At 39.4% G+C, this 13,233-nt stretch overlaps 1 protein-coding gene across 3 annotated transcripts in view; it reads left to right on the forward strand.

Moving 5' to 3' along the window:
- Positions 1 to 7,846, forward strand: part of PHACTR4 (phosphatase and actin regulator 4) — an 81,494-nt gene extending 73,648 nt beyond the window's left edge. For all 3 annotated transcript variants that reach the window (XM_008592292.1, XM_008592293.1, XM_008592294.1), the window contains 5 exons: positions 531 to 586; positions 2,041 to 2,102; positions 3,286 to 3,423; positions 4,086 to 4,162; positions 6,967 to 7,846. In XM_008592292.1, coding sequence (XP_008590514.1) covers positions 531 to 586; positions 2,041 to 2,102; positions 3,286 to 3,423; positions 4,086 to 4,162; positions 6,967 to 6,982 — 349 coding nt within the window. In that variant the 3' untranslated portion in view covers positions 6,983 to 7,846. The remainder of the gene's footprint in view (positions 1 to 530; positions 587 to 2,040; positions 2,103 to 3,285; positions 3,424 to 4,085; positions 4,163 to 6,966) is intronic.
- The last annotated feature ends 5,387 nt before the right edge of the window (positions 7,847 to 13,233 follow it).

Here is a 13,233-nt window from a genome sequence, read left to right on the forward strand (position 1 = left end):
TGGCCTCCTGTTTGCATGTACATTTCCTTTTTATAATGTAGCATCTGTGTTAGCACTTTCAATGTTAAAATTGTTTCATAAACAATCAGATAAATAATAAATGAAATACATCAGTTTGAAAATTTATTGATTTCTCGGGCCGGCCCCGTGGCTCACTCGGGCGAGTGCTGCGCTAGTAGCGCTGAGGCTGTAGGTTCGGATCCTATATAGGGGTGGCTGGGGTGCTCACTGGTTGAGTATGGTGCAAACAACACCATGCCCAGGCTTGCGATCCCCTTACCAGTCAGAAAAAAAAAAAAACGAAAATTTATTAATTTCTTTCTTTTTTTTTTTTTTTAACGGCTGGCTGGTACAGGTATTGAACTCTGGACCTTGGTATTATCAGCACCACACTATAACCAGCTGAGCAACCAGCCAACCCACTTTCTTACTTGTGTAGGGGCTAATATAAACTACGGCAAAAAAAACCTTTATAAACAAGATTAGGAGGTTTAACATGGATAATACCCTTATTTTCTTTCATTTTTTAGGAGACTGAGTCAAAGACCAACACCAGAAGAACTAGAACAACGAAATATACTGCAACGTGAGTCCAGCTGTGGAAATAAAGTTGTATACACTTTCTTTATGTGTTTCTGACTTTAATATACATAAAAGAGAAAAAAAGGATTTGGTACAAGGACTAAGGAGTGTTCCGGTCAGGAAAAAACTATTTTTTCCCCTGAAAGATCAGAGTTCCCCCAAGCTTCCTTTGGAAGATGCCATTATGATATTGTTAATGTACCATAATACCCTAGAAATGTTCTCACAGTATCCTGTGACTGTCTTGGGCATTTGGGAGGGCTTGACAGTGCGTGAGAGACACAGCCCAACTTTTCCCTGTCTTTAGGGAACTAAGATAGTAGCTATGCATGTGGCTCTATAGTCACCAAGTAGGACCATGTATTTAATTTGCTGTCTGTGTACATGATTAACTTCCTGAAATAACATTCTAATATAGTATGGATTTGACTTCTTTCTCCAGAGTATAGAGTAAAATTTGGCATAGAAAACCTCCTCACTGAAGAGGTTTAGGTTTCTCTAGGGTTACTTGTGGGCATACTCAGTCTGATCAATCTATCCCCTGTTCTCCCAGCACTATTTGGGTGTACACAGCATAGTCGCTTAGTAAATTTTAAAATGTGGGAGCCTTTATAGACATATAACATGAAATTTGGTTATATTCATTTTCCATTCTTATCAATTATTCTTTAGCAAGAATCTGCAAACTTTTTATTTTCTTTTTTAATAGCAAATTAAAGCACTAGATGCAAACTTTTTTTTTTTTTTTAAAAGCAAATTAAAACCCTAAATGCAAACTTTTTTTTTTTTTTTAAAAGCAAATTAAAACCCTAAATGCAAACTTTTTTTTTTTTTTTAAAAGCAAATTAAAACCCTAAATGCAAACTTTTTTTTTTTTTGTCCTTTTTGAGACCGGCTGCCCCACGCTCAGCCAGTGAGCACACCGGTCATCCCTATATAGGATCCGAACCCACGGCGGGAGCGCTCCCAGAGCCGCACTCTCCCGAGTGCGCCACGGGCTCGGCCCCAAACTTTTTCTTAAAGGGCAAATAGTAAATATTTACAGCTTTGTAGGCCAAAAAGCAAACAGAAACTGTCATGTGGGTACTTATAAAACCATTTAAAAACATGAAGACTGGGCTGGCTGATTAGAGCGTGATGTTATGACACCAAGGTCAGGGATTCAGATCTCTGTACTGGCCAGCCACCAAAAAATTTTTTTTAATTGTAAAGTCCATTCTTAGCTCATGTGCAGTAAAAATAAAGGCAACAGGCCAGATAGTTTGCTGATCCAAGCTTGCTGTTAAGTATTTGACTATACCAGTTGATGAGAAAATTGTCTTGATTAGCCATTCCCCAAATTAGTATTTTACTTTTATTTGGACCTATAAGAAATATATGTGGCATAATTACTAAAAAGTTTGATATGCAAATTGGCAATTTAAAGTAATATTCTTTGTTTCTGACTGTCATCTGTAGCTAAAAATGAAGCTGATCGTCAGGCAGAAAAACGAGAGATTAAACGTCGGCTGACTAGAAAGGTACTGCTGCCTGTGTGTTCGGTTTCAGTCTGTCTACTGACTATATCTTGTATTTGGATGACGTGTTTCACTGGAAAGAAATAAATTTGACTTTGCCACAGATTGCTATGAAAATATAATACATGATGCAAATATAGAAAATAACATTATCAAGAGCTTTTTTTTCTTTCATTTTTATACTATATTTTAAAAAGGCCTGGCACAAGAAGGTGTTCAATAAATTTTGACTGGATAAATTTTGACCTTTTATTTGATAGACCTGGGATTTTGATGTAGACTTTAAAACTTGATGTATAGAGACAGTAACAGGAAAAGTGTGTAGCATTCAGTTTTGCAAAGAAGAAAACTGATTGTTTTGTAATCAGGGAAATAACTCTGAGTAATACCAGAAAAATATGAAGAACAATGATTTTCTCCTTCATCCTATATCAATTAGGAAGGAATCTTTTTGTACAGACCTGTGTTAGCTTTTAAGCCCCGGGATTAATTCCTTTCTCCTTTACTTCCATAAATTTGTAATTGCCTTCTGTAGATTCTGATTTGGTCTGAGTTCTCTAAATATTTCTTAAAGCTTGAAAGAATCTCCAGGAGAACCAGGGATCTAGATCCTCTTTTCCTGATTTATACCACTTCTTCCCTTCCCTAGGAACAGAGGAATTATCCTTGATAATCAGAGGCCATGGCTGGATTTAATGCCTTCAGATTGAACAGGTTACCTGATTGTGCAACCTCAAATCATAGTTTGTTACATATTCCACTATCTTGGGCATTATTCATGTTGAAATAAAATTCACAAGTGCCTTGCTACCCAAAATGTGGTCAATGGACGAGCAGCATTGGCATCACCTGGGAGTTTGTAAGAGATGTTTAATCTCAGGCTCCACTCCACACCCACTAAATCAGAATCTACATTTTAAACCAGATCCCCAGATGATTTGTATGTATATTTTAGTTTGGGAATCACTGGATTGTAGCAGTTGCTCTCAGTTTTAGCTGTACATTGAAGTGCTCTAAAACAAACAAACAAAAAACAAAAACTCCTGATACCCAGAACCTCTAGGAATAGGGACCCAGGAATCAGTAGTGTTTAAAGCTCCGCTGGTGATTCCAATGTGCAGTGAAGGGGGGAGAACTTGATGTCTGTTTCCTGGCATAGTGAACTAAGAGGCTCCATTTCTTTCAGCTCAGTCAAAGGCCAACTGTGGCTGAGCTACTTGCCAGGAAGATTCTGAGGTTTAATGAATATGTCGAGGTAACAGATGCTCAAGATTATGACCGGCGAGCTGACAAGCCTTGGACCAAACTGACCCCTGCTGACAAGGTAACTGGAAAGCACTCACAAGCTCTCTCCTCTCTCACTTGTGCGCGCGCTCTTTTTCTCTTTTCTTTATTTGAAGGATTCAAGATACTAACTAGAAGGGGGAGCCATAACAAAGCTTCTAGTTTTGATACAATGTTACATTTCAAATCAAGATACAAAATGCCAAGATGTATTTACCAAAACTTTATACTGACGACTCCATCACCAATACTTAAAGAAATGAAAATCCCTGCTATATCACAGAGTAAAAAAATTCAAAGGAAGTAAAACACGTTTTTAACAGTGATATTATGTTTGGTTAGAGGGAGTTTAGGTGGTATATTTTAGTAATGACTTATATTTTGCTATTATAATGGGAAAAGTATTTTTACATGCTGTGAAAACTATAAAATCTACAATATCTCTTAAATTTTTCAAATATTTTGATTTAACTCGAGATTTTAGGTTTATTATGAGATAAATGGAGTCAGGGAAAGCAATGTGTATTGGGCTCAGAGCTGGCTCAATGTGTTGACCTGGCTTCTTTCCTCTCTTTGGGTTGCTTGCAAGGCATTATTGCACTAATTCATGGAGTTAAGCACAATAGAGAATAGATGGCAAGTCACAGTGCTACACTACAGCAGACAGAAGATGCTGAAACATTTTCGTTTTTTAATCCACAGGCTGCCATAAGAAAAGAATTAAATGAATTTAAAAGCTCAGAGATGGAGGTTCATGAAGAGAGCAAACATTTTACCCGGTAAGACCCAAAACACCCAAATACTATGAGCTAAGTAGATCATCCAAAAAAACCAAACATACCTGACTTGTTCAGATATGAAGAACTCTAATGACATTGTTAAAAAGGAGGATACTCAGTGCTCATTGCAAGAAGACTACATTCAGAGAACAGGATGAGATCTAAGAGGCAATAGTAAATGCCTATTCTGAGTGTGGCATTTTATGTACATTATGTTATTTAATCCTTGCAATGAACCTACAAGTTGTGTTAATATCCCCATTTTGTCAATGAGGAAGTAGAGGCTCAGAAGGGTTAAGTAACTTTTTTGACTTGCTAGTAAGTTGTAGATCCAGGATTTGGAGAAAATAATGAATGACTTCAAAGCCATCGGGTGCTATCTTCCCATCACCTTGTTCTCACAGGTTATGAATGAAGAGATTATGCTGAGTTCGACAAGACTTTGCCCTTTCTGGTTTCACTTCTGTCTAGTGCAGTTGGTCTTACCAACTTAGATTATAAACTTCATTTTAATTAGCTGTCTTCGTGAAACAAGACAAGTAGTGTTTTGATTTGGAATTACTGTAATGATTAAGGACCCACCAATATCTAAAGAATCAGCTAGCCACAAGTGGAATCAGTGAAGTATGTATATGTGACTCTCAGAACACTTATAAAGAGGCCAAATGAAGGAAGATATAATGACAATGTAATAAGAAGAAACAAGCAAATAAGGAAAATGGAAAGTAAGGGCTGGCCATTTAGCTCAGCTGGTGAGAGTATGGTGCTGATAATACCTAGTTCCAGGGTTCGATCCCTATACCAGCCAGCTGCCCCACCTCCCCCACCCCCCAAAAGATGGAAAATAAGATGTTAAGTGTTTTTCCATCACGGTTATTCTGATTACGGAATTTTTTTATACTGAACTCTGACAGAAGCGGAGAAGGCAGATTCTTCAAACAGCAATAATTCCATTCAAGGCACTATAATATGAACACAAATGATAAACCATACTTGCCTACAAGGACTTCTTAGTCTAATCTGGAAAAAGACCTGTGTATTACTAAATATAATACAATCAATATGATAAATGCCTCAGTTTGCAAGGATTCATATCTGAACTCTACCATTTCCTGGTTAAGTCAATGTTAGCTATTTTTGTTGTTATTATTAGTAGTAATAAAGTGCTACAGTGAGTGGGGGCCGGCCTGTGGCTCACTTGGGAGAGTATGGTGCTGATAACACCAAGGCCCCGGGTTCGGATCCCATATAGGGATGGCCGGTTGGCTCACTGGCTGAGCGTGGTGCTGACAACACCAAGTCAAGGGTTAAGATCCCCTTACTGGTCATCTTTAAAAAAAAAAAAGTGGGCTGGCCCATGGCTCACTTGGGAAAGTGCGGTGCTGATAACACCAAGGCCATGGGTCTGGATCCTATATAGAGATGGCTGGTTCGCTCACTGGCTGAGCATGGTGCTGACATCACCAAGCCAAGGGTTAAGATCACCTTACTGGTCATCTTAAAAAAAAAAAAAGAAAGAAAGAAAGAAAAGTGCTACAGTTAGCAAAGTAAAGGAATAGTTTTTGCTAAAGGAAGGTCATAGAGAACATGATATTTAGACTGGATCTTAAAAGTATGCGAAATAATTGATCTGTACAATAAGGAAGGAAAGAACATTGCAAGCAGAAGGACCGGCATAAGCAAGGCTATGGGGAGTAGGAAAGTGCATAGTGTTTCTGGGTGAGAGAAAATGTGCCTGTCAAAGAGGATGTGTGGGGCAGTGTGGTGAAGATAAGCCAGGAAGATGGGTTAGTTACAGTCCCACCTTGAAGAGGTGTAACATCCTAGCATAACTTTGACATCAGAATGTTGGAACCACTAGAAGTTTGTACGTGGGGAATTCTGTGTGTTTCAGAACAAGCTCTGATGAAATTGTGGAAGATGGTATGGGATGATGAAGAGATTAGTAGAAAGAAAACCAGTTAGGAAGTGACTGAAATAGTCATAGTGTGCATAGTGGTAGCTCAAACCAGGGAAGTGATAGTGAGAATGCAAAGGAAATAGATTTGAAAGACATTTCAAGCATGGAATCAACAAGACTTAGCAATCTGTTGGATTCTAGGGATGAAATAAAGGAAGTAGTCAAAATGACTCCCATATTTCTAACTTGTATTTTTTGAGGTCTATGAAGACAATAAGTAGTTCATATGAAGTTTAGTTTATCCAATAAATATTTATTAAGCATCTACTACATGATAGACACAGTGCCAGCCAGGTCCTTGGGATACAGCAGGGAACAAGATAAAGTCTCTGTCCTTAAGGAGATTTATTCTAAAAGAGGAAGGAAGACAATAAGCAAACTGAAAAATAAATTATATATGTTGAGTTTGACAAGCGTGTGACACATTGAGATGGAGATGCCTAGAAGATAGTTCGATATTCAGTCTAGAGTCCAGAAAGGAAGCAATAATCTTTAGCATTATATAAAGATATAAATGAAAGAAAGTATTGGACCGTTAGGGAGAAAATTATTTTTTATTCAAAGGGTGGAGAGGAAAATGAGCAAGGACAGCATACTGAAGAAGAGTAATTGAAGAAGGAAAAGGAAAACTCGGGAAAAGATTGTGTTACAGAAGCCAAGAGAAGAAAGTTAAGGAAGGAGGGGGTCAGGAGTTTCAGATGCAACAGAAGGTCAGGTAGAATTAGAATGGAGGAGAGGCAATTTTTAAATAATTAGGATATAACATTTCATTACTACTGATATAGTAATAGCAAAGCAGTCTACATTATCTAATAACTTGTCTCTTTTTGATCATCTGTTTTAGCTACCATCGTCCATGATGCTGATGTTGGAGAGAGAAACTAAACCCCAAAACAGGGCTGCTTTGCTGCTTCAGTCTCCAGAGTGACACATGGAGGGAGCTTAGCACTTCCTAGCACAGCTAGAATTGTGTCCTCTAGGATCTAGTTCTGGAATGAACAGCACTTCTACGAATGTAGCATTTCACTGGAACGGATTCTCATGCACTGCCCCTGGGGCAAAACCGAACACTTCATCAGTGCTTTTGAACCTTTTGACATTGCAGCATACTTGGGTTTTCCCTCACTAGCCACCAAAGGCTGGGCCACTTGCAGGTTCCAGGTTTTATTTGCTGCACCACACCCTTACCCCAAGATGACTGCCTATGCTGAAGGACATTAGCACCATTAGCCTTATCTGTCCTGCCCTTGTTGTGAGAACTTCTGTAGGCACTAAATTCCAGCCATCAAATCCAGTTGGTGGTGGGGAAATTTTCTGGACACCCCCAACCTTCTGGCAAAGTGGTCCCCACCTCCAGGGAAAGCCTTCATGCCACACTGGCATGTCAATTGAAAGCATTGCACTGTACCTCTTGTAACACAGCAATATAGTCTTCAGGCACTTGAGCCTGAGAGGAAGCTCAGGATATGACATGTTCCTCTTTTTTGGCACAAGTCATTCCTGATTTTTATTAAAAAATGATCTGAAGAAGTCATGGGAACATATCTTTTTCCTGTCTATTAAACAATCTGAGCTGCAGCCAGAATCGAAGTTGGTTAAATGAGAAAGCATGTATATTTTCTAAATGCTTGTGCGCCACATACCACATATACAACAGCTATTCCATAAGATTATAATGGCTATACAATATAGCCTAGGTGTGTAGTAAGTAGGCTATACCATCTAGGTTTGTGTAAGTGCACACCATGATGCTTATACAATGATGAAATTGCCTAGTAACATGTTTCTCAGAACATATCCCCATTGTTAAGCAGTGCACAAGTATATATAAATATAAAAAAAAAGCCTTAATATTAATGCCAATTTGGAAATAATCTGACTTGTGGCTTAAATTTTATAGGCTGTTGTACTTTTATTGTACCAAATGATATTCTAAATGACTTCAACCCATAAGTGTATTCTCCGTAAAGCCTTAATATTAATGCCAATTTGGAAATAATCTGACTTGTGGCTTAAATTTTATAGGCTGTTATACTTTTATTGTACCAAATGATATTCTAAATGACTTCAACCCATAAGTGTATTCTCCGTAAAGCAGAGTTGTAGGAACTCTGTGGGAGCACTTGAGTGCTGCCACCTCTCACACTTCCAGCTGAATAACAGCAAGGTCCTAAGGGATATGAGTGCTGGAAAGGAAATGGTCTTTGGCGAAGCAAGGAGGGGCACGATCATGGCCCACTGCTCCTCTGTTCTCAGTGCTCTTTGCCCTCTCCTGCTGTGTGCTTCCTCTTCACTACCACACCAATCCTCCTCCTGACCCTCTCTGGCAGCTTACACCTCACTCGCGCCTCCTCTTCCAGGCTGTACCCAGTGTGGTTGGTGCCTAGGCACTGGCTCAGCCCCTACCCTCTTCCTGTGTTTGTAATATATATTAATATGATTTCCTAAAACAGAAGATTTGGTTGCTTTCTTTGAATTTTTATTAAAAACCATACATTCGAACTATTTTCCTCTAATTTCTATCCACACTGTAAGTGGTAGAAAAAAAGAGTTTCTATTCAACTGATGAATATGGCTTTTTTTCTTTCACTTTAATGTTTGGGAAATGGGGCTATTTCATAGATTTCTTCTGATTTATTCTGCAGTCCCTGTCATTTGTTCTGAATGTAATCTTTCAATAGATTTTTCTCCTTTCATATTGATGTAAGGCTTAGCTTAAGAATCAGAGTATCTTTTCAAACAAAAAAGTTAAAGTGACCTTAAAAGGCATTGTCTTCTCTCTGTTTAGGGAAAGGGGGGATTAGGATTTTTCACTTACTATCAAATGTTTTATAGCTATGGAAATAATACTGGATCCACATCTCCCTTGAAGCTCATTAACATTTGGGATAGCTGAGGGAAGATATGTGACAATCCTACAAGTCTGTCAGAGGTCTGAATATAAGGTGGCCACACATTAACTGCTAACTTGACTTCTTCTAAACAATCTGTCTTGTTCATCCAGAGACTGCTTGGCTTATGCTGGCATTCCAAAGCCTTCTGTCACTGTCTTTCTTTTCCTTAATGTGCCAAGTTTGAAATAGGATTTGATTCCCCAAGCTCATTTTCTGCCTTCTATGTGCCACCTAGGAATCTGGTTCATATTTCATCTCATCCTGTTCTTTGTTGTTGTTGGCTGGCCAGTCATTCATGTTCTTTCGTAACAAGATACTTTGGGGGTCAAGTCTATGCTGGTGTTTGTTTCGTTTTTATGTATATAAAAATGGATTTTGTGTTCCTTTTCTGTGTAAGTTGATACTTACACAGAAACTCACAATCATAATGTACAAAAGAAATAAAAGCCTGGTGTATTGTACTTCAAGATGCTTCCCTGATGTACAGAATCTCCTTGTAAAATAAATGATTGCATTGTATATGAGTTTTCCCATCAATGTTAATTATTAAAGTATTTTAGAATTTTAAAATACCAAACTACTATTCTGTTGTGAGGTATTTATTTTTTTAAGTTCTACTTTATTTGAAAAGATTAAAGCCAGCTTAAAAAATATTGCTAATGAACTTAAATGAGAAGTAGATGAGGGGGGGCAGAAATAATAGTAAGGGCATTAAATGTATCCAGAGGTGAGGGTCAGTCATGTTCTTGTCAGTCTGTGTACAAATATGGAAAAAGAGGCTGCAGAGAGGAGAGCCCCCTGTGAACCCTGTATTTACTAGGTACTGCACTAGGCACTTTATCCTATTTAACCCGCTCCTAGCCTTTTAGGTTAGTGACAGTATACTTACTTTACCAGTGAAGAAACTGAGGTGAAGTTGCTTTCCCAAGGTCAAAGCAAATTATGTAATCACTCTTTTCATATATTCGAGGACAAACACCTGAATCCCAATCAGTTGTTCCTACAAGGATTTACTCCATATGGACCACTTAAAATCGGACTTCAGACTGACATCACAAAAGGACAGTTGGTACTATATGTCCTCCTTTCTGGCAAGCAGCCCAGTTTCAATCCAGGTGGCCTCAGCAATGACTCACTTTGTACCTGTCACTTCAGAGACCAGCCTTGTTTAGAGCACCACCGTTTACCAAGGCTTAAAAGAAACCATGAGTCAGAACTGCTCATGTCATTGGATTCCACCTGCTCCCATATTTTCCTTCTACTAATCCTCCAAAGAGGCCCCAAATTGCTATTGCCCTTTTGAGATTAAACTGCCTCCAGAAGGCTATTTTGAAGGTACACATTGCCCAGTGTTTGCTTGAACCAATGGATGGATTTTGGGTCTTTGTGGGCTTAGATAACTGTACCCCAAGAGATTGAGGTTTGTAAAACCACTATCAGAAAGGGCAGGTCCAGGGCCGGCCTGTGGCTCACTTGGGAGAGTGCGGTGCTGATAACACCAAGGCCGCGGGTTCGGATCCCATATAGGGATGGCCGGTTTGCTCACTGGGTGAGCGTGGTGCTGACAACACCAAGTCAAGGGTTAAGATCCCCTTACCGGTCATCTTTTAAAAAAAAAGAAAGGGCAGGTCCAATGGCCATTGAATGGGCAGAGGATAAGGTAAAAGGTATACTTACAAAAGATGAGAATGTTCAACAAAGAAAAGCCTAGGCTTGAAGCTGTAACACAGCCTAACCACTACTTCAAGTTTCTATTCTATTCCAGCCCTGGGAGGCGTTAAGGGATAACCAGGAACTACTAGCAACCCAGACCTCTTGCTCCACCTGTCTTTTTGTGTGGATATTGTTAATTTCCCCAAGAATTTTTCCTCCTTAGTAGAGCGTAGAGATCATCTAACAGGAATAAACACCTTTAATTTCCCTCCATCTGGCACCGAGAAAACACACACATTTGTTTGCTTGCTTGCTTGTTTAATGCCTGTCTCCTTCCTACCACCTCCCCACTCCCGGAAACAATCTTCCTTTGACTCTATTTTCTCTTCAACTTATTGCCCTATCTCCTGCTTTTCCTATACTCCCTTCACATAATCTATTCTGATATTAAACAACTTAAGTTCCTATGCAGTCCAGGCAGTTAAGCTAAATGACTGACCGAGAAAAAAGAAGTGATGGAGATGTAAACTGAATAGTATTCTTGGCATGAGTTTATGATCTCTGGTCTGTACACAGTTTTCCCTACCTACAGCCATATTCACTCAACTCATTAAAATCTAAACTAAAACTTAACTAAAATGGCTTTCCCTGAGGTCACCAGTGCCAGTTAACTGCCACATCCAAAGGCCTATTTTCAGTTAATGCACTTGACTCTCTGCAGCATTTGATGCTTTGGGCCATGTTCTACTCCTCAAAACTCTTCCTTCCTTCTTGGCTTCTGAGGCACCACTGTCTTCCGGTTCTCCTTCCATGACTGTGCCTTCTCTATCCTGCTGGATTCTTTCCTGCCCATTTAAATGTTGGGTATTCATGTCCTCTCATCACTCTCCCTGTTCTCCCAAAGTAACTTCGGCCACCACCCTTATTCTGACAACTTCTAAATCTTTTATCACCAACTCAGATTTGTTGCTGGAGCTCCAACCACCTATATCCAATTGCCCTTTAGATTTATATACAGCCCGATGTTACCCAGATAACTTATACGCACCTCCAATGTGGACCTTACTCTCTACCTCCACAACCTGCTTTGCCAATTATCAGGGTTAGAGACAACCATATGTTCAGTCTCCCAGGCCTGAAAGTTTGTATTATCCTCAATTCCTCTCTTACCTCTCAACTCCAGTGGGAAAACAAATCCTACTTCAGAATTGTCTCTCTATTCCTGTATCTCTTCTTACCTTGCTTGCCTTCCAAGTTCAGAGCCGACATAATTTAATGGGACTTTATAACATCCTTCCTACTAGCTTCTCCCATCTATCCTCCAATATTGTCACTAGAGTAACCTTTCTTTTCTTTTTTTTTTTTTTAAACATGACCGGTAAGGGGATCTTAACCCTTGGCTTGGTGTTGTCAGCACCATGCTCACCCAGTGAGCTAACCAGCCATCCCTATATGGGATCCGAACCCACGGCCTTGGTGTTATCAGCACCTCACTCTCCCGAGTGAGCCATGGGCTGGCCCTAGACTAACTTTTCTAAAATGCAAACATGATCACAGAAATTTTTTACTTCAACACAGTTCTCCCTTTAATGTCCTTCATCAAGCTGACTTCTCACTCTTCCTGGGAGACCACAGGCCTACCTTTCTACCTGCTAGTTCCTCAGCCTAGAATTACTGTCATCCACATCCCACCCCTTTACTTTACTATTCCTACCAGTTTTAACTCCCCAGTGAAACTCTCAGCCTTTAGCGATTGTTTGGTTGCTGTGTCCTCTGTGTTTTCAGAAAACCTTGCTCATGTTATAGAGCACTTAGCAAGTAATATAATTTGCTGTCATGTCTGTTTTCGCCACTGTGAGTTGTCAAGGACAGAAAAAGTGTTTCATTTCAGAACCCCAGTCTCTAGTGCAAAGTCTAGCAAATAATAAGTAACACCCACTACGTAAAATGTTGATTGAGTGATTGAAATTAAACACTGTAATGTGGACAGAGAAGTAGAATTATTTGTCTTCCTCTAAAACTACAGGTTCTTAAACATTTTGGGTTCATCACTCCTTTACAATCTTAGAAATTATTCAGAACTCCAAAGAATTTTTGTTTCAATATATATTGATACTTACTGTACTAAAATGAGAAATCTATGGGGCCGGCCCGGTGGCGCACTGCGCTGGTGCGCCGCTTGGGAAGCGCGGAGGCGCTCCCACCGAGGGTTCGGATCCCACATACAGACCGGTTCCCGCTCACTGGCTGAGCGAGGCGCGGGGGCGGCACCGAGGGTTGCGATCCCGTTGCCGGTCCCGGTCCGGTACGGGGGCGACACTGAGGGTTGCGATCCGTTGCCGGACACGCAAAAAGAAAAAAAAAAAAAAAAATAAATAAAATAAAATAAAATGAGAAATCTAAAAAATATTTAATACATAAATTAAAAAATAATCCATTACATGTTCACGTCAGTAATATATTTTTATGAAGAAACTACTTTCCAAAAAAAATTAGTGAAAAAGGTGGCATTTTTTTTTTTTTTTTTTTTTTTTTTTTTTAAAGATGACCGGTAAGGGGATCTT

Source organism: Galeopterus variegatus, unplaced genomic scaffold (genome assembly GCF_000696425.1).
Source record: "Galeopterus variegatus unplaced genomic scaffold, G_variegatus-3.0.2 Scaffold7743, whole genome shotgun sequence".
NCBI lineage: Eukaryota > Metazoa > Chordata > Mammalia > Dermoptera > Cynocephalidae > Galeopterus > Galeopterus variegatus.